This window comes from Dryobates pubescens, chromosome 11 (assembly GCF_014839835.1).
Source record: "Dryobates pubescens isolate bDryPub1 chromosome 11, bDryPub1.pri, whole genome shotgun sequence".
NCBI classification, from domain to species: domain Eukaryota; kingdom Metazoa; phylum Chordata; class Aves; order Piciformes; family Picidae; genus Dryobates; species Dryobates pubescens.
Window position 1 is genome coordinate 33,397,044 of NC_071622.1, and position 26,958 is coordinate 33,424,001.

A 26,958-nucleotide genomic window follows, 5' to 3' on the forward strand; every position below is an offset into this window, starting at 1 on the left:
ATCCAACCTGTCCCTCTGCAGGGCCCTTCTGCTCTCTAGCAGATCGAACCCTGCTCCCAACTTGGTGTCATCTGCAAACTAACTGATGGTAGACTCAACCCCCTTGTCCAGCATGTGCTGCTGATGCCTGTCTGGCCTGTACACAAACAGACATTTAAGGAGTGTCCACTATACAAATGAATAGAATAGAATAGAATAGAATAGAATAGAATAGGCCAGGTTGGAAGAGACCTTCAAGATCATCGCATCCAACCCATCAACCAATCCGGCCCATGTAATCAATTAAACCATGGCACCAAGCACCCCATCAAGTCTCCTCCTGAACACCTCCAATGATGGTGACTCCACCACCTCCCTGGGCAGCCCATTCCAATGGGCAATCACTCTCTCTGTATAGAACTTCTTCCTAACATCCAGCCTAAACCTCCCCTGGCGCAGCCTGAGACTGTGTCCTCTTGTTCTGGTGCTGGCTGCCTGGGAGAAGAGACCAACCTCTGCCTGTCTACAACCACTCTTCAGGTAGTTGTAGAGAGCAATAAGGTCACCCCTGAGTCTCCTCTTCTCCAGGCTAAGCAACCCCAGCTCCCTCAGCCTCTCCTCATAGGGCTGTGTTCCAAACCCCTCACCAACTTTGCTGCCCTTCTCTGGACTCGCTCCAGCAAGTCAACCTCCTTCCTAAACTGAGGGGCCCAGAACTGGACACAGGACTCGAGGTGCGGCCTAACCAGTGCAGCGTACAGCGGGAGAATGACCTCCCTGCTCCTGCTGGCCACACTGTTCCTGATGCAGGCCAGGATGCCATTGGCCCTCTTGGCTGCCTGGGCACACTGCAGGCTCATGTTCAGCCTACCATCGACCAGCACCCCCATGTCCCTCTCCGCCTGGCTGCTCTCCAGCCACTCTGACCCCAGCTTGTAGCACAGCATGGGCTGTCTTGTCTGCGGGTGCACAACATGTGCCTGAACTGGCTTGGTTTGCAGGGTGAGCATGGACTGTTGCAGGATTTTATCTTCCTCTGTACCTAGACAAATGGTGTCATGCCACAGGAGCAGTCCTGGCATCACTTAGATGTGAGGAGTGGAGGTGTCAGGTGGCACCAGCTTCCAACCAAGATGCTACTTGAATCTTTGTATATGTGTACAGGTCCAGCCCAACAGATGTGCTAACTAGATTTGGGCACAGGTATGGGCAGGAGGCATTTTCTCCTGTGCAGTGTAGTGTGACATTAGGAAATAGAAACCCAAAACTTGCTGCAAGGCCAGACCATGTAGGGTGAAACAGGTAGAGACAGGCTATGTTTCTCCCACAGTTACTGCTGTCACTCTGGCATGTAGTAAGAGCAGCAGGCTTCTCTGGCACAGCCATGGTGTTGTCTTGCTCTGTAGGAATTCTGTCATCTCAGAAGAAAGCAACAGAATATCCTAAAAAGCAGAAGTCATTCTGATCCCTCTCTCACTGATGAAATAATTTTAACCACACTAGAGACTAAGCAAAATCAAGGATCAGACTATAGAAAGAAACAGAGGAAGTTTCTTATCTCCTTCTCTCATTAGTGTAAACTGTTCCTCCATAAATACTGTCTCCATGGCAGTGAAGCAGCCTGCCATAAAAGCACAGATAGCCAGGCACATCTGCAGACAAGCCTGAGGCTTCGCTGCAGCACAGAGATCACTGCAAGCATATCTTTTTTTACTGTCAGTTGTTTGTCTTTAAAGAAGTAATTTCTCTGTTTCCTCATCTGTGAAACAGAACTGCTGCCTTCCTGTGTGGTGGCAGGTTATGTTCAAGAGCATTTGGAGCTGATGAAATGGCTTGTGCCATGGAAATGGAGGTTATTGCCAGATTGGAACTTGCAGGCACTGACCTCAATGGAAAGGTAAGCGCCAGGCTGGCTGCACGATCAAACAGCATTAGTGAAGCCAGCACTTCACTTTCATGGTGCTCTACTTTCAGCTGCACTGTAATCATCACTAATGTAGCTGTCAGAGGAGCTTCCCAGCCTCCCTGGGAGAACTTGCTTAGGAAGGACTTTTCTGCAGCATGCAATCACAAAATGAGAATGGGAGGGAGGGTACCGGATGAATGAAAACAAACATGATTCTAGGAACAACTGCTGGTGGTTAATACTTGACCATTACTTCTTGACAGGATTAATGTCTTTCTAATCACACTAATCCTTTCTGATAACTTTATCCATAATCCATCTATTTCAAAGCAACATCCAGATGGCTTCTGGTGGAGAGGAAGACCAAATAAACATGCAGAATGGGGTCTTAGTAGCAGCTTCTCGTATCCTCCCATTGAGGGGATGTAGGTTTATGATCTTGAGAATGGATAAAAAAACCACATGCTTTTGTCAGAGAGCAACACAAAAACTAAGGAATTGCAGAGAAGGTAGAAAGTTCTGTCTGTACTTGTAAATGAAATACTTCATAAGTACTCTGGTACTTAAGCAGTGACAGCCAGAACAAGCCTAGAGGTGCTCATAAGGGTTTAGCTACTTGTTTGCATGGGACTAATCAGATTGCCAAGATATTGAAAGAATTCTCTTCCTCATCACATCAAAACTGCTGTAGCCCTTTTGTCAGCTTTACACAGATTCCCCTCAAAGCAGAAATGAACCTTACTCTGTCATGATTTCACTGGGTTGTACTACTGCCAATATTTTGAACAACCTAGTAACTGACTTCACATTTTTAATGAGTTGCATTCCTGGAGCTGTTGAGGTCTTCATCTTCCCTTCCAATTTCCCCTTAAAAGCTTAATCTAGGTTTCATTAGATCTTCCCCTGATGATGGCTGTGCTCTTCAACTTCCTCCCCCAGGAAGATCCCCATAAAGAAATAATCTTTTGTAACCTCTCATAAATCCCAGGGAGACTGTCTCAGAAAAGGAAATTAACTTCAACCAAGCCATCCTAGGTGAAATAACCTAGCTGGGATTTAATTTTATGTATTTTACTAACAAACAGCAATGAAACAATTGAAGTCTTACTGAATTTATGTCTTAAAGTCTTACTGAAATAATGTCTTAAAGTCTCACTGTAATAATGCCTTAAATAAATTGCTGCAAAGAAATAAACTTAACAATTATTGGCCACATGCAGCTTTTGCTCAGAATGCTGCCATTTGCTTTGCTGCCCTTCTGACTTTCTGCAATACAAATGTGGCTAGATAATGTCACAGAAGAGACAATACAGGTTTGGCTCCTTCAGAATGCCTCATTGCCCAAAGAAACCAAAGCAGAGTAGATTTAGAATTTCCTAGGCTAAATTTACAGTGCTGAAATCCAACAAGGACAAGTGTAGGGTCCTGCATCTGGGAAAGAACAACCCCATGGACCAGGATGGGTTGGAGGCTGATCTGTTGGAGAGCAATGTAGGGGAAAGGGACTTGGGGGTCCTGGTGAACAACAGGATGCCATGAGCCATCAATGTGCCCTTGTAGCCAAGAGGGCCAAGGGCATCCTGGGGTGGATTAGAAGGGCTGTGGTTAGTAGGTCCAGAGAGGTTCTGATGTGCCTCTACTCTGTCACGGTGAGGCCACATCTGGAATACTGTGTCCAGTTCTGGGTCCCTCAGTTCAAGAAGGACCTCAGGGAATTGTTTGAAAGAGTCCAGTGCAGAGCTACAAAAATGCTGAAGGCAGTGGGACATCTCCCTGCTGCGGAAAGGCTGAGGGAGCTGGGGCTCTTCAGCTTGGAGCAGAGGAGCCTGAGGGGTGACCTCATTCATGTTTATGAAGATGTGAATGGCAGTGCCAGGAGGACAGAGCCAGGCACTGTGATGTCCACTGATAGGACAAGGGGCAACGGGTGCAAGAGGAGGTTCCATGGGAACAGAAAGGAAAACTTTTTCCCTGTGAGGGTGCCAGAGCCCTGGAACAGGCTGCCCAGAGAGGTTGTGGAGTTTCCTTCTGTGGAGATTTTCAAAACCTGCCTGGATATGTTCCTGTGTGACCTGCCCTGGCTGATCCTGCTCTGGCAGGGAGTTGGACTGAATGATCTTTCAAGGTCCCTTCCAGCCCCTGGCCTTCTGTGATTCTGTGTAAGCTGTGGTAAAAAAAACCCAAAAAGCCAGATAACTTTTGCTTATTAAGAATAAAAATGCAAACCTTAGAAAGAGTTGAAACTTGAAAATATGATGGTGCATCAGGTTTGCACTGTGTAGAGATCTTCAGGTTATCAAAGTGCAGCTTTGAAGAGGCTAAAAGCCACAGACATCTAAGGACCGTGGGACAGATATTTACCAAGATACACAGCAGCTACAGCAATGTGGGAGGCTGTCCTTCAGTCTCTAAGGATGCACAACTTCATCCAAGATTTCTTGTGCACACAAGATAAAAGTAAACCAAAAATGAAGCAGGACTGCTCTAGGCATGAGAAAGAAAAGACACAGAAAGGTGGCTTTTATATGTGCCTGGAACAGTCAGTGCAGTTTAGTTGATTACGGTGCACCAGATATTCCAAAGCAAGGTGCAAGAAACCTCTCAAATGACAGCAATCAGAGATTTCCCTTAAATCCTGCCCTACAAGGTTTAATATCTAATTCCAGCTTCATTAAAATGTATTTTGGAAGCCTTAGGCTTGCCATCTTTTTTTCCTTTCTCTTCTTTCCTATACAAGCAGTATGGAAATGGTCCCTGAACACAAAGTGACAGTGTTGTGGATTTTAAAGTCTTTTCCCAGATGGGTTAAGGGAAGAAGATGTGCTGTAAATATTCAGGAAAGCTGCAGATTGTTTGCCATTGTCTTAATCCTGTTTTGTCCATTTGGCAGTCACTAAAACATGTTATGGAGGCTGCCCATGAAACACAAGTGTGGAAGTCAAAAGATTTCGATCTGTGAACCAAATATCTGTCCTCTTATTTCAAGCCTGGCCAGATTATCACAGTATCACTGAGGTTGGAAGAGACCTCAAAGATCATCGAGTCCAACCTGTCACCACAGACCTCATGACTAAACCATGGCACCAAGTGCCACGTCCAATCCCCTCTTGAACACCTCCAGGGATGGTGACTCCACCACCTCCCTGGGCAGCACATTCCAATGATGAATGACTCTCGGTGAAGAATTTTCTCCTCACGTCGAGCCTAAACCTCCCCTGGTGCAGCTTGAGACTGTGTCCCCTTGTTCTGGTGCTGGTTGCCTGGGAGAAGAAACCAACCCCTTCCTGGCTACAACCACCCTTCAGGTAGTTGTAGAGAGCAATGAGGTCACCCCTGAGCCTCCTCTTCTCCAGGCTAAACAATCCCAGCTCCCTCAGCCTCTCCTCTCCCTATGGCTTGTGCTCAAGGCCTCTCCCCAGCCTTGTTGCCCTTCTCTGGACACGTTCAAGTGTCTCGATGTCCTTCTTAAACTGAGGCGCCCAGAACTGGACACAATAGTCAAGGTGTGGCCTCACCAGTGCAGAGTACAGGGGCACAATGACTTCCCTGCTTCTGCTGGCCACACTATTCCTAATGCAGGCCAGGATGCCATTGGCCTTCTTGGCCACCTGGGCACACTGCTGGCTCATGTTTAGGTGGCTGTCAATCAGGACCCCCAAGTCCCTCTCTGGGAGCTCTCCAGCCACTCTAACCCCAGCCTGTAGCGCTGCATGGGGTTGCTGTGGCCAAAGTGCAGCACCCGGCACTTGGACTTGTATTCTGAGGCTTGACAGATTCTGAGGCTTGACATGAGTTAAAGGTACACCAGTTTTCCTTCCACTTTGTTTCATGAGAGTCTAGCAGTGGATGGCTTGGGAACATCTTTGTTCAGGTTTAGAAGCAGCTTTGGAAACTGTGGGAGAAGTCTGTGTAGCCAGGAGTGTGTAATGAAAATTAGATGTAAAGGAAAACTTGCACATGATGCAGTGACATCTGGAAGCTTATTTTGTCCCAACTTCCCTATGCCCTAAGAAACAAGAGAAGCCTTTTGTCTGCTCTTTCTTTGGTTACACTATGGGAACATTTGAGCTTCAGAGATCAGTGTGATGCAACACTGGATTCCTTAACACAAGAACTGTGGCCGTCACTATTTCTCTTAACCTTTATGTCTCCTACCCTCTTCCCTCTGACATCAAGCATAGGAGGTCAGATGGAAACAGTTCATGACTGTTGTCTCATCCTAGCTACAAGGCATTTCTGTCTGAAAATGACTCTCAGCAACTGCTTAAAATGACATGGCCAGTGTTACTCCACAGCCTTTGGGGACTGCTTCCACTGGTCCCTGCTCCGAACTGAGCATTGCAGGCTGTGAAGACCACAGGGCTTTGTCTGAAGCCAGACCTTTGGTTCGTGCTTCCATCACACCACAGTCATCCCTGCTGCACCTCCATAGTTAATTACTTTTGAGAACTTTCTCATCACAGCATGAACTGAGCGTGACTTTATCTGGTGACAGGATAATCTCATTACAGATGATGATCTTGTTAATGAATATCCCCAAGACAGAGCAATCTCATTATTAGCCCCCTCAGGATTTGTCACCTAAGAGCCAATGTATGATTATAGCTGCACAATGTCCTCCCAGATCGTAATGGCCCAACATCTTGAGGCTGAGGTAGCACCCTCAAAGGCACATGAGCCACTGGACATAGTTAATTAGGATTTTGTCCCTGAGTACTTCTGGACACACTTCTCAGGTGAGTAGTCAAGACAGTCCAAGAGCTGTGTGCAGGGTCCACCTCTCCATTGTTCTGTGGAGCAAACACAATGCAGTGATATCAAGGACAACAGGAAGACTGTGGCTTCAGAGCAGTGCCAGGACAGAAGTGTACTCTCTGTGTCCTTGGTGGAGCCCTCTCCAAGTAATCCCTTTGCATGGTGTCAGCCTACAAGTCACAGATCTTCATACCACTGCCAGCTGCTTCCCTGCATGATACATTTATAAAGAACAGCGAAAATGATTACCACGAAAAACTGCCAGCTAGGTAAAACTCAACCTGGGTCCATTTCCTCTTTTGTTTCTGGGAAGGTTAAGGTGGGAGGTAGAAGAGTGCTGAAGGCTAGTACAGTATAGGCACCTTCTCTGGGCATCAACGAGGTGTTGAACTGTCTCAGTGGCCTGTGAAATGACCTCAGGCCTAGAAATCTAATAACAACATGGAAGGTGCTTTACAGAAGCTAACACACTGATCTGAGATCTATGTACTATCAAAAGATTGGCCACTGGAATGGGGCTACCCAGGGAGGTGGTGGGGTTGATGTCCCTGGAGGTGCTTAAGAAAACCCATGGTCTAGTTGATTAGATAGGCTTGGGTGATCATAGAATTGTAGAATTGTCAGGGTTGGAAGGGACCTCAAGGATCATCCAGTTTCAACCCCCCTGCCATGGGCAGGGACACCTCACACTACAGCAGGTTGCTCACAGCCACATCCAGCCTGGCCTTAAAAACCTCCAGGGATGAGGCTTCCACCATCTCCCTAGGCAACCTGTTTCAGTGCCTCACCACCCTCATGGTGGAGAATTTCTTCATGGAGGTCTCTGGCTGATTCTGAGAATGGTTTAGAGTATTTACTCCTCTGTAAGGACCCACCCAAGGGAAGTGCCAAGGAGATGAGTACCATTACCGCTTCTGGGTTTGTAATCTGCAGTGCTGTGTTGGCACACAGTGCTTCCTAGACACACAAGAAGGTGGATTTTTGACAAATGCAATGCTAAAAGAGAGGGAAGAGCAATGGTCACAAGAGTGAGGGAGACTGAGATGCTGATTTTCTCACCAAGCCATGTTACACTGCAATCAGTGTTCCTTCTTGCTCCTATAGTGTTAACAAACCCCATGGTAGCTGAGAGGCTGGCAGTGCACAAAAGCAATACATTTTCTTAATTAATCTAGTGGATAGCAGGAACCTGAGCACTAAATCCCACCCATTTGATTTCATTGAATCAACTCTAAAGGTTAAGCTGCACTTCAGCGTTGGCTCTAGACAGCCATGCCCTGCAGTGAGGTCAAGGGCATCTCATTCAAAGAGGAGCAGCTTAGTAAATGACTGGGTATGAGGAAAGGGCTGATAACTGGTTCTGTTTTGATGAGAAGGCCAGACACTGCTGCACACCAAGCAGCAAATGTTTAAGACCCCTGCAAACCTGGATTCACTGGAAATTTTAGGTCACTTAGAAACAGTGCCAGAGTCTTAGCTCTGAGCAGCCTGGAGCCAATTCAGGGACCAACCAGCACCCTGTCTAATTTGCCTATAGAAGAGGGTCACTGAGAGCTAAAGGACTTGGTAGAGAGTTGTATGGCTTAGTAGAGGCAAGCTATACAAACAAGAGGGTGGACACTGGTCATTCTCTGGCAGTGGTGGGCAGGGAGCTGGAGAGGGAGGAGAAGGCTGAAGTGGCCATAGTACGTACTTTGCTACAGCTACAGCTGCCCACGAAGGAGTTTCCTCTGCAGGCTATACACTGTCCCCACTTTGGTGGGGGCACACTCAATCACCCTCTGCTCCCCAGTGTACCCCTGATAAAGCACAAATAAACTGTGCTTTGTAGTGATTTAAGGGGGAAGGAAAAAAAAATGGTACTCTTTGGTGTGAAAAAGGTCATAGGCTGCACTTGATGATCTCAGAGGTCTATTCCAGCCTCAATTCTGTGAATGGTTTGAAGCTGAGGGAGAGCAGGGTTAGATTGGATCTGTGGAAGAAGCTCTTCAGTGCAAGAGTGGTGAGACTCAGAACCAGGCTGCCCAGGGAGGCTGCCTCCTCTCTAAGTGTTCAAGTCTGAGTTGGATGAGGCCTTGAACAGCCAAGTCTGGTTAAGAGGTTTCCCTGCCCCTGGCAAGGGGGTTGGAGCAGATGATCTCTGAGGTCCCTTCCAACCTGTGACAAAACTGCCCCTTGGTGGGTTTTATTTCAAAGTTGTGGTCCTGCTCACACAGGGAGGAATGGGAGGGTTGACTAGAGCCTTCAGATGTCCCTTCAGAACCTGAATTAACCCAGGATGCTGTAAAATTACATGTAGAGTTTCATCTCTAGGTTTTTACGGCTACTCATTGATATTGCTCTGGTGAACTGAGCAGTCACACATGAAGGCTGTGCAGAGCTGTCTGTCAAAGTTCAGGGAACAGGAAGCAGGGTTCAGTCTCCCCATGTGCAGCCTGAGCTTGCAGGGTCCTTTATGTTACCAGGATCCCACAGGGCAATAGGGAAGCAACCCTTCAGGCACAGACTACAGGTTTAGTGTTGCTGGCAAGCTTCTGAAAATACTGCTGTGTAGGCAATCCTGAGAGAAGGAGGTAAAGCACACTCATCAGGAGATGAGGCTGTCAGCTGCACTAATGCTATGCAAAAGAAACTCTCAATGATGTTTTCTTTCCACAGTTTAATGTCCGGGCTCGCAGCCCTAGATGCCAAGACTTCCAGTCGGTTAGGTATCATAACTGTCACCTACTACCTGTGGACAACATTTGTGGCTGTGGTCGTGGGAATAATTATGGTCTCCATCATCCATCCTGGTGGAGCAGCACAGAAGGAGATCACTGAAGACGGTGGAAAGCCCATCATGAGCTCTGCAGATGCACTGCTTGACTTAATCCGGTAACTGCACCCCCTTCTTTCTGCCCTCTGAAGGTACCACTTCATACACAGCTGCACCTGGAGCTGGGGCTAAGCTCTGAACCTAAGGGTGACCATTTGGGTTAAATGGATCACAGGATGTTAGGGTTTAGGACAGTGCCTCCAAATATCATTAAGTCCAACCCCCCTGCCAGAGTGGGACCATAGAATCTAGCACAGGTTGCACAGGAATACATGCAGACAGGGCTCGAAAGTCCCCAGAGAAGGAGACTCCACAGCATCTCTGGGCAGCCTGTTCCAGTGCTCTGGGACCCTCAGACTGAAGAAGTTTCTCCTCACATTGAGGTGGAACCTCCTGTGCTGTGGTTTATATCCATTGTCCCTTGTCCTATTCCAGGGTGCAAGTGAGCAGAGCCTGTCCCCTCCCTCTTGACACCCAGCCCTCAGATATTTATAAACATTGATTAATCCTCTCTCAGTCTTCTCTTCTCCAGACTAATAAGCCCCAGGGCTCTCAGCCTCTCCTCACAAGGCAGTGCCCCAGTCCCTCAACCATCCTGGCAGCTCTCCATTGGATTCTCTCCAGTAGATCCCTGTCCCTCCTGAACTGGGGAGCCCTGAACTAGGTGCAATATTCCAGGTGTGGTCTCACCAGGGCAGAGTAGAGGGGGAGGTGAACCTCCCTTGATCTGGAGCAGAAGTGAATTTCAGAAGATGATTTTCAAGATATCTGATGTTTTCCTGGCTGTTTCTGGTAAAATTTAAATGAATGGCCACCAAGTGTCTCAGAAGCACTGATAGCACTTGGGGAAGGGGTTTTTATCCCCGCTGAATTGCATGTAGCCTGTGGACTTCACCGTCAAGTCTATCGTTAAGGTCAAGGGAGTATTAAACTGTGATGTTAATTTAAATAAGGGCAGGCAGTTGTCATAGGCAAAACCTTAAATAGAAGGCCTGAAATCCACATTTTTCGGGAAAGAATTCTTTAAGGTGCTGTCATCTGAGCATTGCTGTGAGCAGCTGTAAAGGACACAGTTAGAAAGACCACTCTTGTGATCTTGCTCTTTCCTGTCTTTGTCATATTATTTGCTCTGCTTTGTGGTCTTTCCTTGTTTTGCTTTGGCAGAAAGGAGAGTTGTTCCCTGAGAGCTGCATTATAGCACTAATGAGTATCTAATAGCTTTGTCTGAATTTCCCTCGTTGGGTCAGCATCCCAGGTGCTGGTGGGATCAGTTTCCTGACTGAACACAGCATGTGCCTCAGATGTATTTTGCTCATGCAGAAAGACTCAGCTTTGCCTTTGGTTAGTAGTTCCTCATGTTGGTGGTCTCATACTCCATTGGGCAAGGGCTTTTAGCCAAGGGTGTATCTGAGCCATAAAGAGTTCTCTTTGCAATTTGACTTATCATAGAATCAATAAGGTTGGGGCTTCTTCAAATTAAAAATGTTGCACAGTTTGTCTTTCAAAAGCCCAAATTCCTGACCCTGACTGGGTGCCAGCACACAAAGTACTTGGAGCTACTGGGACCTCAAATCAGAAAGAACTGGCATGAAATGGTTCTACAAAGCTTTATTTTCCTCCTCCAACATGCAGTTAGCCAGGCCATCTGAAACCTGCATGTTTTCCTGTTTCATCAATGCCTTGCTGAGAATGGGTCAGATTATGTCAGTCATGGGGCAGCATCTGAGCACTCTCTTCTGCAGCTGTTCACAAAGCCTCCATCTTCATCCGTGGTGGGAAGATGCCCACTTCCTGGTGTCTGTGTCTCCTCAGTGACTTCCCCATGAAGTATGTGCAGTGGAATTCATGCACATGTGTGTTTGTGGCAGTGTTAAGCCACATTATCCTCTTTCTGCTGCATAAGGGACTATAATCCCTACACCAAGAGGAAGGAACTGAGCAAGTTACTGGAGCTTTGAGTCCCTTAGTGCAACAGAGTAGCATAAGAAGTAAAAGGGAATTTAAGAAAAGTGTAATTTTAATGATTGTCTTCACAGTGGCAATGGTGGGAAACTCATTGTGTCCTGCTAAGCTCTTCTTAAGGCCTTAATCTCAGACAGACAAAGGCATAGAGAGACATATGGTGCAGTTTTACATTCAAACTGACCTTAAATCTGCCTCTGAAAAGGGGCTGCCTTCCCATAGGTTCCCATCTCCTTCCTCACATCAGCACAGTCGCTTTTTGAGACCCAGAGTAAGCTGGGATGAGTCAGATGCAAAGGCATTTTGGTATGCAGGATCTAAATTCAGTTTGATAGTACTATGCATGCATAAAATGACCAAAGGTGTCTGTGACTGGAACCCGAGGTCTGAGCCACCATCTCATCTCTTCAGCTCTGTCTGGCTAGTCCCCACACACCACAGGTTTAGTGGGGAGCTTGGGGAACACTTTATTCTGCTGAGCCTTGCTGCAGGTGACATGCTGTCTCCTGATCCAAACAGGGCAAGTCTCATCTAGACTGCCACTTCCCACAAATATTTACCTGAGCACACTGGAGTAGCTTGCATGCACATTTCAGGGTTTCGTGTCACCAGCCAGGCATGAGCTTTTAATCTGCAAACCCCTAAAGTCTCCACTGGTGTGGGCAGATGTCAGCAGCCACTGGCCAACAAGCCACTCTCATTACTGAAGCTTAGGAAGAGAGAATAAGGCTCAGGCTCCTTTCACTGTGCTAAGCATCAGTCACAGCTGCAGCCTCTCTCCTCTGAGTGCACAAACCCTTGGTTTTCATTCCTCCGCTACAGAAATAACCATATTTACTAAATAAACAGAACAACCCAACTGAGGGGAGTGGGCTTTAAGCCTAGGCAAACACTGTGGGTGAAATCCTGGCTCTGGAGAAGTCAATTGCAAAACTCCTAAATATCTGTGTGTGGAAGCCTGGATTAAATGTAATGATGTAGCTGCTGGTTTGAGCTAGACAAGCTGATCCTTAGCTCAATGATAAATCACTTCCATTCACAGCTGGAGACCATCTCGGCCCAGATTGGCTTATCTTCTCAATTCATTAATTTCCTCCCCATTTATCAATTGCATATGTGCACAGAAGTTTACACAGGAGACATCTGGGATGCTGCAAATGAAGAATGCTACATGTCCAAGTGGGCAGAGGATAAATGTGACATAATTGTGGGGTTTATTTGAAAAGCACCAGTCCTGGCATGGTGAAGGCACGCATTCACCCTCACTGATTTCGGAGCTGAAGGCACTTTGAAATGATGAAATATGTTGTTGTTATTATTTCCTGTGAAGTTATGTGCATGACATTGGAAGTTTTGGCAAGAAGGACATCGCTGGAAATTCCATTTCTTGACTTTTTGGGCAAGGATTTTGCTTTTAGAAGCAGTTTTAATCAGAAATTAAAAGGATGTGTGGATGGAACAGTGAGTGGAACCAAGACCTGCCCTAAACACCTACAACATTAATCAGCCAGCACATGATTGTTCTGCATTATTTTGCAGAGGGTGCTTCCTCTGTGTGTTTGTCCCTTTCATAAAAAAACAACCCCAAACACTGCAGGGTTTCTGAAAGGGCTCTAAATCTCGCAGCCACCAGGAAATTAAAGTACTTGTGGTGGCTTCAAATTACCCCCCAGCTAGTTTGGAGAACTCCTCCCAGAATAAAATTGCCGGCCCAGCTCAGTTTGGGATGGAAGCAAACGAAGCTCTCTCGACAAGCAAGCTACAATTTAGAAGTATGAAATGCAATAAATAGGTACAAAATATGCAGTAGATGTACTATACATATACATATGTTTACAATTTATGAACAACACAGAAACTCCTCAGACCCCCCTGGACAGATCCAGAAGACCTGTTCACCTCCTTCCCCACTCTCTCTCTCCTTCCTGTTACCTCACAGTAGTCAAAACAGAGATCCCCCTGCAAGGCCATGGAAGAGAGAAAGGCAAGTTGCAAGCAGAAGCAACCGGAGAAGAAAAGAGCAAGAACTGTTTATGCCTCTGCTCTGTATGCCCATTAGCAATCCAATTAATTATATAGACCTTATCATCATTTTTCTTTTACATCCAATGGTAATTTATTTTACTTTCAGTCTTTGCAGTCAGGAACTAGGCTAAAGTTCCCCCTTCAAACTGTAACAATACTGAATTGCATGCCTCAAAAATTGTATCCACAGCTCAGTCAACCAATTTTTGCTGCACTAAACAGCACTACTTGAAAGACATCCTATCTAAGGGGAACCCCAAGAACCTGGGGAACAAAATCTGTGGATGTGAGTCTGCCCCTATATGGATTTCCTCCCGTCCTCAGTCTGGACCAAGAGGCCACTAAACACAGTGTGATATATGTGAGATAACTGTGGGGTTTACGTTAAAGGCATCACTCTTGGCATGGTGATGCAGATATTCTTTATAGTCTTTACACCTAGAATCTTTAGTGCTGCTTTAGCCTTAGGTATCAGTTTTTGCTTTAGTCTGATCCAGCTTCAACTCAGCTGCACCTTCTGCTGTCCATGCTAGAGACCTACTGAACCAGGCAGCTGACCTTGGAACCTGTGCAGGAATTCCCCCTTTTGCATAACTTTCCCCCCTCTACCAGCAGTGTGCCAGGATCCAGACTAAGGACAGGGAATGTAGAAGGCAGCTGTGTGTCTGCAGGAGATGCTGTTCTAGTGATGCCTCCTCTCCTTAGCTGCCAGTTTATTGCTACATTGAGACAGATACAAACCTGCCTTAATTATATTCATGGTTTCTGGTGCAAGCACTGCAAGGGTCACAAAAGTATAGTTTCTGCCATACTTAAAACTATAAATCCTCAGGCTAAGGATTATCCTGTTCTCTTTAATGCACCCAGTGCCTTATGAATGTGAATGGATTTATTCTTATGATGTATAACACTTCTGTCATGAAGGCAAGGAGCATCTTCCTGTCTTACCACGAGAGAACCAAGACACGTGGAAAAGGAATTACCTCACTGAGGACTGCTCCTAAAAACCTGTGCTGCCAAGGGAAATATTCTCAGCTGCCCCTGTACTCAGCACTGATTAGGCCACACCTTGAGCATTGTGTCCAGTTCTGGGCCCCTCAGTTTAGGAAAGATGTTGAGATGCTGGAATGTGTCCAGAGAAGGGCAACAAAGCTGGGGAGGGGTCTGGAGCACAGCCCTGTAAGGAGAGGCTGAGGGAGCTGGGGGTGTTCAGCCTGGAGAAGAGGAGGCTCAGGGGAGACCTTATTGCTCTATACAACTGCCTGAAGGGAGGTTGTAGCCAGGTGGGGGTTGGTCTCTTCTCCCAGGCAACCAGCAACAGAACAAGATGACACAGTCTCAAGCTGTGCCAGGGGAGGTTTAGGCTGGATGTTAAGAAGAAATTCTTCACAGAAAGAGAGACTGGCCATTGGAATGTGCTGCCCAGGGAGGTGTTGGAGTTGCCATCCCTCGAAGTGTTTAATAAGAGACTGGATGAGCACTTAGTGCCATGGTTTAGTTGGTTAGATGGTTCTTGGTGATAGGTTGGACTTGAAGATCTCAAAGGTCTTTTCCAACCTGGTTAATTCTGTATGTATAACTCCTGCAAGACCTAGTAGGGCCTTGTGCTAGGAATGTGGCTTTTGGGGCACCTCAACAGAAGTAACAGCACTGAATCAACACACAGCTTTACCTTTTTTTTCCAGTGTGAATTACCTACATTAACTCAGTTCTATATCCCTTAAAAACAGAAAAGTGCCTTTTAGTAGCCTTTTGTGAGTTAAGATGAAGAAAGGCAAGATAGCAGTTTCTAATATAACAATTCAGACTGAGAGTTTTCTCCCAGAGAACCAAAAGGGGCATATTTACAGCAAGAGTGTTCAGTTTCAAATATTACACTTGTTGAACTCTGCAACATACAGTTGGGGTTGGACTCAATGATCTCCAGAGCTCCTTTCCAACCCCTAACATTGTATCTGATAGTCACTTGGCAAGCAAGATAGAAGATGCTAATAATCTGAGGGCAAACATTAGTAAAACAAGATGCATGACTCAGGACCACTCTGTCTACGTTAGCAGTTATTGTTTCCACCACAGTCTGCTGCCATGATCAAAATACTTTGGATTTAGAAGGGTCAGTCTTGCTGCAATTTAAACCATGCTCCGTGGCATTTGTCACCAAGGGAAACAAGCTGGCTGATGAGTTAAACACAAACAAATCATGCCCTAGCTCGTGGCACACATCTGCACACTTCTAAAGTTTGCTGGAAGGATAAGTCACAGCTTTTTACCACTGACTATTCAGGATTGCATCCAGTTTAATAGCAGGTAGCAGGAAACTCCATCTGGCTTAAGCAGGAAAGGAAGGGGGTTTATACCATTAATAGTTACAAGAGGATATAAACACCAGAGGATTGATGTTTTCATGGGAATCCTAAGCACTCTTTGAAATAATTTCCTTTCCTTCTCTTCAAGCTCTATTTTATTGAAATCGTGTTTCTTGAAAATGGGGCAGAAGAAACTCCCTATCTGCTGTAGCTAGGGAAAAAGTCCAGGCTGTGCAGAACCAGAAATCACACTCTAAAAAGTTTACAGCTTGAGACTGAATTGTACAAGCAATAATTTATTGAAGAGTGCATTAACTGATCCAGGGTTTAAACTATGGAAGAAGTCATTAAAATAAGTTTGCCCTCCATTCCTACATCTCTTGCCAAATGCCTGCTGCCTACCACAAACTACCATTTGCCACTCATTTCAGACTATCAATTTTCTTTTATCTCATGAAATCAGCTTGGTGCAAGCACTGTACGTGACCAGATGTTCTCTTCTGGTTAATTTTTAAGCAGTCCAAGCTGCACAGAAGCCCAAACTGCAAACATTTACAGAGGACTCTGATGCCCCTAAAATGTGTGGTTCCTACTTGGCACAAAAGGAAACTAACATGGGGAAAAAAAGAGAAGAGAATGATTTCCCTGCCCCCCCCAGTTATATGATTAAAACAACACTGGGGAGACAGAAGAACTACTAAGTAGCTTTTGCTTTCTGGTCGGGAGGCCTGAGGCACAGAGGAAAAAGTGTCCAAGTTAAATTGCATTAACCCTCCATGGGAATAAATTGTTCATCCTCCTGAGAATTGCCCTGGACATATTCCAGTGTAAATGTGCACTGTGTGTGAATTAACTTTGTCTTGCCAGAGCCACACTGGAAATATCCTGGACCTTTGATACCATTCTGCCTTTTCAGGATTCCTAAAGAGGAGCTGTGCTTGTGCTTCCACTCAGTGATTTGCCAAGAGAGCCACAGCCCTGCTGGGGCTGTGTCTGGAGCTTTTCTTTCAGAAGCAGCAGGGTAAGGAGGTTTGCCCTCCAGATCCCTCTCTGGAACTGAAAGGCCATCCTCAGGACAGAGAAAAAGTGGAATGCTCTGCTTTGCAAAAAAACCATGCAAGACAAAGTGGCTTCATCCCAGGAGGTGATTTTTGCATGCTGTTAGTATCTTTGATCACAATAATGAGGATTCAAATGCCTCATTAATTCTGCAAAAGCCTTCTTTGGTCCTTTCAGCAGGAGGTAGCAGGACTGATACTGAGAAATGAGATAAGACAGTGGAGGTGATTGCTGAAGTGCATTGTCCCATGGGCCCTGAGATAGGTAATTTGTTCAGGCTTACTGAATCTACATTTTACCCTTGAGTTCAAGGGAGCAAACCCTGATGGAGCCCACTGACTCCAGGAGGAAGGTATTTCAGATGCATACCCATGTGACTCAGGACAGGATTTGTGGCTGGTGGTACAGTAACAGTAGTCAGGAGGCTACACAGCTGCTGATGCCATTGTACAGAGGTCAGCAAAAGCTGCATAATTTTTGAGACAAGATGGTGACACGGAGAAGGGCCTCAGCCTATAGTAAATGGAAACCAAAGTGCTCTTCCTTTTTGTGCACAGCTGTAAAACCAGTACACAGCTGTCACATCAAGCTACTCAAGTTTTTCCTTTCTCTCTACCCTTCCAGTGCAGAGTGACAGAGTAAGATTTCCAGCAGGGAAGCTGTGCCCACAGCTGCTTTATGCCCTGTGCAAATGTAGGCTGATAAAGTATCACGAGGATATGCATGCAGCAAAACCCCAGTCTGGTGGCTTTAATTCCACAGCGTGGGAGACTGTCTGGTGTGGCAGGGATTAGGTTCTGATAACATCAAAGTCTGAGAGCAAAACCAGATTGCTGCTGCAGAGCAGAGTGTGCCCCAGAAGGAAGGAAACAACATCTGCCCCACCTGTGGCTGCTCTTACGCTACAGCAGCTGCTCTCATTTCTTGCTAAAAAGATTTGCAAAGGCTGAATGCTTGGAGTTAGCAGATGTTGTAGTCAGGGCTCTGAATGAGTATTTCAGATAGGCAGTAGGACAACTGCAACCAGAATTTGGCCTGTTATTTCTGCTAGAGGCTATCCCTTAGATCGCCTATCCCAGTAGCTGTAAGCTAATAGCGTGTGGACAGGTCAGCTAACAGCGTAAGAAGTAAAACACCTTAGCAGTGCTGCAGGTCATATCACTGCTGTACTTCTGAGTCAGCAGCCTGCTGAAGAGAGCAAGAGGGCTCCCACACCCAAGTTATGCCCTGACTTGAAAAATAGCTTCCAAACACAATTCAGCTTCCTAAAGCAAATGAAATCCAGGGCAGCTGAAACAGGCAAGTAGTGCTAATGGGTAGGTTAATTGCTGGGAGACAATGGAGAAGGAAAGAGGACCTGACACTTGTGGTCTAGGAAGCTACACCCTCAGAGCTGCTCCTTAGACTAGGTGCTATCTGTGCATGACAAAAGTCCTTAGGACTCTCTTCAGGTTCCATGGCTCCCAGCCTGTACAACACACACTGCCTTAGTCATGCAGCACACATTTCTAGCTCCATACATTCTTACATCTGCATCCTCTCATCCTGGACAGAATTGGGGAAGGACTCCAGAACTTGCTAGCAGAGAGAGTAAGCCTGTGCATGACAGCAGGATGTAGCTGAGGAGGTGTTTAATAGGTCACCTGTGTGCACATGCTGCTGTCACAGCAAACCCAGGCCAGGGGTGCTGTGCTGAGAGCTCGCCGTCTGTAGAAGAGTCTGTGAGCTGATAGTGAAGTTTTAGGCACATCTACTCTTAGCCTGGGTTGTGCTCTCCTGCTCTCTCTGGCAGAGTTCCTGAAGCAGGAGATGCTCTGGGAAATGTTCTTCCTCAGGGCAGACAGTGTTTAGCTCTTAATTTTTTATGTAGCCAGAAACCATATGTCTGAGTTTCTGGTTTACAATCATATCTTTGTCTTAGACCTAGATTTATCTGTGTTCCACACCAGCCTCACTCACTGTGATTCACCACATTTAATTCCCTATTATCATGTGGAATTATTTCTGCTAGGAATGCTGAATTGTGCCACTGGGGTTAGAGACAAGGTTGTTTCTCCTAGGGAAATGAATCCCACATAGCTTTATGTTTCTTGTACTGTTTTGTGTCCTGTACCTTGTAAGCAATCTGAGAGTAATGCTGGAAGTGTAGAAGCATGTTATCTGCTTAGGTTTCTTAATTGAGTAGGCACAACAGCATTTATAGGTGGTGACAGCAGAGTAGCTCAGCTGCAATTATTGCTTTGTAAGCACTGGCAGTGTCTTTAATTCAGTATATGCCAGCAATAGGCACAGTGCCTGCTCTGAGCAGAGAGACAACCTCACTCTATGATCCTGATCCCAGATCTTCATCTTGTGCACAACTGCAGTAAATCCATAGCAGAGGTCTGCAGGGGGCCGATCTGATTGCAGGGTGGATGTCTGGAAGATAGGTGGGCAGAGACTGACAGGCTGCAGCTCCCTGCTGTCAGTCTTGTGCTGTGTTTGGGTAAATGCAATGTCTGGATTTTGTGCTAGGCTGAAGCTCCCTCCCCAGCTGGCACTCCCCAGAGCTCAGTTTTGGTGGGCCAAAGACCCACAGGTGGGCTGCCACAAGGCAGCCAGACTGGCTGGCAGTGAAGCCATGGTTTGGTAGTCATGAGGTGTTGGGCGACACATTGGACCTGATGATCTTTGAGGTCTTTTCCAACCTTATTGATTCCATGCCCCTGCCATCCCTCCTCATTCCAGTTCCATGGGGAAAAGTGAAATCCTCCAGCACCAGTGTCACTGCAGTGACAAAGCTGGGAGCAGCAACGTGCAGCAGACATACCTCTAAAGCAAGGATTTCTCAAGCGTTTCTGGAGAGGCCTGACTGAGCCAACAACCACTCCCAGTCACCTCCCAGCTTGATGCTTTCTGCTCATTGCCTGTTTTCAGCTCACTGGAGTTCCCATCCACCAGTTGCTCTCTTGAATGTTTTTAATTAACAAACCTCAATTTTGGCTAATACTGGATTTTTTCAATCCAAGTAAACCAGCTTAAAATCAAAAATAAGCTGACACTCTGGCAAACACATTCAGGTCAGCCCCTCACTAGATGAATCGTGTGGCTTTGGTAAGTCTGGGCTCAAAGGCTGGATCACAGTGCATAATATATTAAAAAAACCACTGGGAGAATTCCAGCATCCAGCATTAAGTGGGGAGTTGTAATTCCCACAGGATAAAGAATGATAAAGAAACAAAATGCTTTAATCCTCCACAAATTTGTCTAACATTTAATCTAGCTACTAACCATATGATACCTCCTTTCTCAAGCAGTCTTAATTGTTCTTAATTCTACTAATTAGGACTATAAAGCTCAGTGGAACTCATCAGCACTTAAATTCACATTTCTTTGTGAAGCTGCAACTCCTAGAGCTCATTCACACTGAGCTGGGCAGCAGCCCTGCCTGTGGATCTGTGCTCAGAGAACAGCTCACACTCACACAGCAGGGCAGAGCACGACCATCACAGAGCGCTCCAGCAATGCCTTTCATCTCATCATCTCAGATCACAGAACAAAGACCAATAATAATGAAGCCTTTAACAACCTGGAAGCAGAATCCTACAAGCACAAAACGCCAGTAATTATCTTGTCTCTCCAGTGCTTCCAGCTCCTACAAACATCCTCTCCATCTTCCCAGGTCCAGCTCCATCCACCTGTTCTTCAGCTAGGCCCCTGGTGCTGAGGCAGAAGGTTGTGTCTGCATCTGATAGGAAAGCAATGCACAGCTGGCTGCTTTTGTGTCTTGCTTTGGCTACAGATTCACCATCCTCAGCTTTATTGGATGGTTTGTAGAGGCAACTTGATACTTTGTGCCCTTGCTTTCACTGCTCCCCACATCGTTACACAGTGTCCTAAGGTAAAGCATCCCAACAAAATCAAAGCATGTACCAAGGGACTGCACTGCTTTAACTAAACCTTGCTGCTTTATGATAATGCTGCCCTGTGGAAAGGTGGACTGGATTACCTTTAAAAGTACCTTCCAACCCAAGCCATTCTATGTCTTTATATGGCCAAAGCTGCTGGGGCTCTTAAGCAGGGCTGATAAGATGGAAGGAGATGTTGCAGTGTCCAGCACAGCTCATGCTCACTGTCATCCTGAAGGATTACAGAGGAGGACATCAGGCTTCAAGGGGTAGGTAAATTGAACTGTCTTGTCTGCATTGAGGCCAAGAAAAGGGTAGAGTTAAAAGAAGAGTAACTAAAGTGCTGCATATCACCCTTGTAACTTCCCTGGTAGTAACTTGCCTGTGTAACACCAGTTTGCCCTAAAGCATCAGCCTTAGCAAAAAGACCAACAATGGCCTTTTGTGGCTTGTCTGGTCCCTCACAGGGGTCCAACATAATCCTCTCATTTTCAGTCTTCTGTTCCCATCATCACACAGTACCACTGCCATTTCATTAAAATCCTTCTCCCTCTGCTTTGCCCTGAAGAGGATGATCAGTCATTTCTTCATAGCAGTTGCTCTCAGTGCCTGATTCTATTGAAACAGATTGCACCTCATCATTTGAGGTGTCACCATACTGATCACTTAAAACCATACAGTCACATAATCATAGAACCAACCAAGTTGGAAAAGACCTCAGAGGTCATCAAGTCCAACCTATTATCTAATACCTAACACCTCCTGACAACTAAACAATGGCTCCAAGTGCCACATCCAATCCTTTTTTGAACACCTCCAGGGACAGTGACTGCACCACCTCCCTGGGCAGCACATTCCAATGGCAAATCTCTCTTTCTGTGAAGAACTTTCTCCTCACCTCAAACCTAAACTTCCCCCAGCGCAGCTTGAGACTGTGTCCTCTTCTTCTGGTGCTGGTTGCCTGGGAGAAGAGACCATCCCCCACCTGGCTACAACCTCCTTTCAGGTAGTTGTAGACAGCAATAAGGTCTCCCCTGAGCCTCCTCTTCTCCATGCTGAACACCCCCAGCTCCCTCAGCCTCTCCTCACAGGGCTGTGCTCCAGACCTCTCCCCAGCTTTGTTGCCCTTCTCTGGACATATTCAAGTGTCTCGATGTCCTTCTTAAACTGAGGAGCCCAGAACCAGACACAGTGCTCAAGGTGTGGCCTAACCAATGCAGAGTACAGGGCAGAATGACTTCCCTGCTCCTGCTGGCCACACTATTCCTGATGCAGGCCAGGATGCCATTGGCCTTCTTGGCCACCTGGGCACACTGCTGGCTCATGTTCAGCTGCTGTCAACCACTACCCCCAGGTCCCTTCCTGCCTGGCTGCTCACCAGCCACTCTGTCCCCAGCCTGTAGTGCTGTATGGGGTTGTTGTGGCCAAAGTGTAGAACCTGGCACTTGAACTTGTTAAATGCCATCATGTGTTATAGCTGTTTTAAGTGATCATTATGTGACATGGTTTTAAGTGCTAATGGTCATGTAAAACCATAATGTCACATAATGACCACTTAAAACAGCTATAACATTGGGTTTTCTAAGCCAGTGCTGCACAGGGCTCCCCTAGCACAGGTACCTGCTGCTGCCAGGAGAGAGTAGGGCTGGAGAAGGTCTCGGTTCAGCCTGCATTTAGCTGTTCCCAATGCAGCAGTTCTCTTTGCAATGAGAATGGGCTTTTCACACAGACTTGGGGGCTGTCCTGCCTTGGAGCTTGAGCTGCACTTTGGATAAAACATCTGTTGGTGTGGCAGTCTTAGGCTGATGCCTAGGAAAATTTTCCACTGATTGAGTAGAAAAGTGGCAGAATGGAAATAAATTACCATTGGATGTGAAAGGGGAAAATAATGGTAAAGTCTAAACAACTCTGTTGGTCTGATTACTAATATAAAGTTAGCTGTATAAACTAACTTCTCCTCTTTCTTGGCTTCTTTACACTAGCAGATACCAGCTGGTGGCTTTTGCTTGGCTTTGCTGACCTTGGCTGTGTTCCTTTGCTGTGGCTAAGTGCTAAAAAGCTACTCTCTGCCCTTCTCTCTCTCTGCTCCCCCCACCTTGTACAGGGGGAAGGGAGTGGAGAAGCTGTTGGTAGCCCCCTGTTTTTTTCCAGGGGGGGGATCTTGTGTTGCTTACACATTGTAAATATTGTATATTTTGTGCAGATTCATTGCATTTCACATTTCTAGATTTTAGTGTGCTTGTAAATAGAGCTTCATTTGCTTCCACTGAGCTAGTCTGGCAATTTTATTTTGGGGGTAATTTCAACCCACCATAGCTGGTTAGAGGAGTTTCTTCTTGCAAGAATTTATGTGTAGAAAAGCATAGAATTGGGTGATAGGCTGGCACTGCCTTCTGCCTGTAGGTTCAGAAGCTTTGGGCTCAAAATAAATCAGCTCTGAAGACAATCCTGTTAGAATCATCACACAAATCTTGATTTCCAAATGCTGCACAAAGCAGCAGAGTTCCTCAACTCTGCTCTGATTCCTCTTGGAAGCCTGTAGAGGGTGTGCTCTCCATTTCAAACTGGGATTGCATGCCTCTCTGCAAGCTGGCTCAAACAGCACTTAAACATTAGCTCCAGATATTACTGGGTGAAATGTTATGGGCTGAGCAACAGGGAAGGTCAGAAAAGATGACAAGGGTCACTTTTGGAATTAAGAATCTGTCAGTACCACTGCACATCTCAGTGTGTGGTCACTGTCCTCCTCCAGAGCTCAGCCTTGAGCAAAGAGGAAGCTGTTTGCATGGTTTAGTTGATTAGGTGGTGTTGGATGATAGGTTGGACACGATGATCTTGCAGGTCTCTTCCAACCTGGTCTATTCTATTCTATTCTATTCTATTCTATTCTATTCTATTCACCTCACTTCAGTCTCTTTGCTCTGAAGCCTCAGAGATACAGTAAAATAAAATTTAGCAGAGATTCTGCAGCTCTGATCTCCATTCTTTTAGACAGGGATGAGATCCTCTTTTTGAAAAGCAAACTGTTCTTGGTCAAACCTGTAATTTTAGTGATGAAAGTGCATCAGGAGGTTACTCTGAGTCACATCACAGGAGTACTTGGAAGTCTCAAGGTAGATTACAGCACCCAGAGGTCTCAGGAATCCACCCCTGAACCACTGACTCTGTCTTGAACAGATCCAAGTAGGGAAGGAAAATTATGGGATAAAGGAATATTCTTCTTACTTAGCAGATGGAGAGGGGAATGATGGCAATTTTGTTGTCCCAGTTATAACAGGGAGACAGTGGCAGAGCCAGTACTTGAAACTAGGGTGTCCTGAGTGTCACCTCAAATATTTATAAGCAAGTCCCCAGACTTGAATTCTGAGGAAATGTCTCACTGTTGAGCCTTCCACAGTGGCATGCCATGAGTGGGAGAGAGTGGCAGACATGCACCCATCCAGGCCTTGCTCTCTAGGAGGGACATAGGAAACAGAAGTTGGCTTCAGGTTCACAGAAATGATTCTTTTCTTTGTTCATTTTTAGGAACATGTTTCCAGCCAATCTTGTTGAGGCCACATTCAAACAGGTAAGTGGCTACAATCCTTTTGCTGCCGATGAAAAAGATGAGCTGGCATCACATAAAGCACATTATCTTCATAAACCAGAACCCAGACACACACATTGCATAGTCCTTGAGATACTGCTGGTACCTTCAGCATTTAGCAATCAGTAACTCCCTTTCCATTAGCCTCAGCAGCCTTGGTATATGAGGGCAAAAACAAGCATAAAATGCAGAATGTGACTAGGGCTGCCTATCTGCATCAGCTCCACCTCCAGCTGAGGCCATACCTTTGAGGAGCTTCAGAAGGGTGCTGTAGAGCAGCAGAACAATTTATTTGGTGTGCCTAGAGCATGGTTTCCTTCAACACAGGACTGCAGGCACAGAGTAGCTGAAATCTCTTGGAGAACACAGAGAAACATCGTGCACAAGGATCTGATTATATAAATACAGTTGGGGGTTGGCCTAGATGACCTTTAAATGTCCCTCCCAATCCAAACTCTTCTATAGGAACCTCTGGTTTTGTTATGCTTCCCCAAAGCTTCAGCTGCTTTTACAGATTTTTAGCAGGACAGAGACAGGAGATGTCATTCTTCCTTTCATACTTGTCCCTCTAGGAGTGGTGCCTGGGGAGGTGGTGGAGTCACCATCATTGGAGGTGTTTAGGAGGAGGCTTGATAGGGTGCTTGGTTGCATGGTTCAGTTGATTAGGTGGTGTTGGATGATGGGTTGGATGCAATGATCTTGAAGGTCTCTTCCAACCTGGTCTATTCTATTCTATTCTATTCTATTCTATTCTATTCTATTCTATTCTATTCTATTCTATTCTATTCTATTCTCTCAGTTCCTGCTGGGCTATGCTAACAAACCCCTTCTGTTCTCTTTCAGTATCGCACCAAGAGCATTCCCATCATTAAATCTAACAAAGCATCACCAGAAAGCACCTCCCGTCGCATCATCATCTATGGAATCCAGGATGAGAATGGATCCAATGTCCAGAATTTTGCCTTGGACATCACTCCTCCCCCTGAAGTGATCTACAAATCAGAGCCAGGCACTAGTGACGGCATGAACGTGCTGGGGATTGTGATATTCTCTGCCACGATGGGTATGGCTCAGGGGTCTTTGGTTTGTAACAGCCCAAGGAGCCATTTAACAGGGGGAAAAAATAGGGGTTGGGTGCTTTGGTTTCTTCATTCACCTTTTTCAACTTTAACTATAGCTAAACTTTATGGGGGGAAAGGCAAGTCTGTCACAGAGCTGTTCTCCCAGCCTTTGGAAGATAAAACTCCAAAACCCTTGGTGACTTCTGTTCCATGCAGTTCATGCACTTACATGCTTCTGGGTTCATCTTCTCCCAGGCAACCAGCACCAGAACAAGAGGACACAGTCTCAAGCTGTGCCAGGGGAGGTTCAGACGATGTTAGGAGGAAATTCTACAGAGACAGAGTGATTGCCCATTGGAATGGGCTGCCTGGGGAGGTGGTGGAGTCACCATCACTGGAGGTGTTTAGGAGGAGACTTGATGGGGTGCTTGGTTGCATGGGTTAGTTGATTAGGTGGTGCTGGATGATAGGTTGGACACGGTGATCTTGAAGGTCTCTTCCAACCTGGTCTATTCTGTTCTATTCTATTCTATTCTCTGGATCATTTTGAGCTTTTATTATGTACCATTTCGTCCTGACTGTAAGAAACACTAATAGCATGTGCTTGAAAGAGGTGGATATTGCTACACCAGGCCGACCCATGGCCTCTCTGCCAATACTGTATCACACTCTGGTCAGTAGCAGAAGTCCAAGAGAACGTTTCAAGGAATTCTGAAATAAACAGGTCTGTGGCAGACTTTCCTTCCAAAGCCCAGGAGGTCAGCACACTTCCAATGCCCAGAGCTCCAGGTGTTGCGCTCAAAGAAATTCCCACACTTCTCTCAGTCCAGGTGGCAACAGGCCCAGGTGTTCCATGCTCTCATGGCCAAGAAAAACCTGCCCCTATACCAGCTCTCTGGCTAAAGTTCCCTCTATCAGGCAGAAAATGAGCCCTGGAACCTGCCTGTTCTTAGTCACCTTTTACCACATTATTAGTGTAGAACATAACTCTCACCTGAGCAAGAGCCCAACTCGCACAGGGAGCCTGGGTGAGATCTCAGATGAGTGAGCTACAGAGGTACATCCTCTTATCAGCTTTAAATCTGTGGATCTTCTCTTTGGTTGAAACTCCTGCTTTTTTGCATCATGCAATGTGGGTATTATATACAATCTAACAACTTATCCCAGTGGGCTCTAAGAGCTTCTGCCTGGCCAAACTAATTGGTCTCACTTGCTGGAGGAACTCTTTGGTGCCATGTGTGTCCCATTATGTGTGTGGGTTTGGAAGAGGAACTTGAAACAAACATGCCCTGGTTAATAATAGAGTTCAGATGATTTCTACAAGGAAATACTGATCAAATCTTCCTTATCTAAGCTTATTATTTGAAGTTAATCTGGGCAGCACAGATAGCTACATAAAAGTTATGTCTTTGACTGTATTTATCATTTTATGGTTCCTACCAGCTCAAAATTCAAGTCTGAAATGAGCAGATTTGTATCTCTTAGGGTTTTTGCTTTCTTCAGTGGGTGGTGTTCCCTGTGCAACACTGCTGGAGACTGACTGTTCCCTCAGTTTGGAGGATTTTATAGTCAATTCCCAAAAGTACGGTGGCACAGCAAACACTATTCCAGTCAGAA

General features: G+C 46.0%; 1 protein-coding gene across 1 annotated transcript in view; it reads left to right on the forward strand.

Moving 5' to 3' along the window:
* Positions 1-26,958, forward strand: part of SLC1A7 (solute carrier family 1 member 7) — a 67,913-nt gene that overhangs the window by 12,770 nt on the left and 28,185 nt on the right. Inside the window, exons 3-5 of the mRNA XM_009908041.2 lie at positions 9,299-9,514; positions 24,220-24,262; positions 25,124-25,343. Of these exons, the coding sequence (XP_009906343.1) occupies positions 9,299-9,514; positions 24,220-24,262; positions 25,124-25,343 (479 nt within the window). The remainder of the gene's footprint in view (positions 1-9,298; positions 9,515-24,219; positions 24,263-25,123; positions 25,344-26,958) is intronic.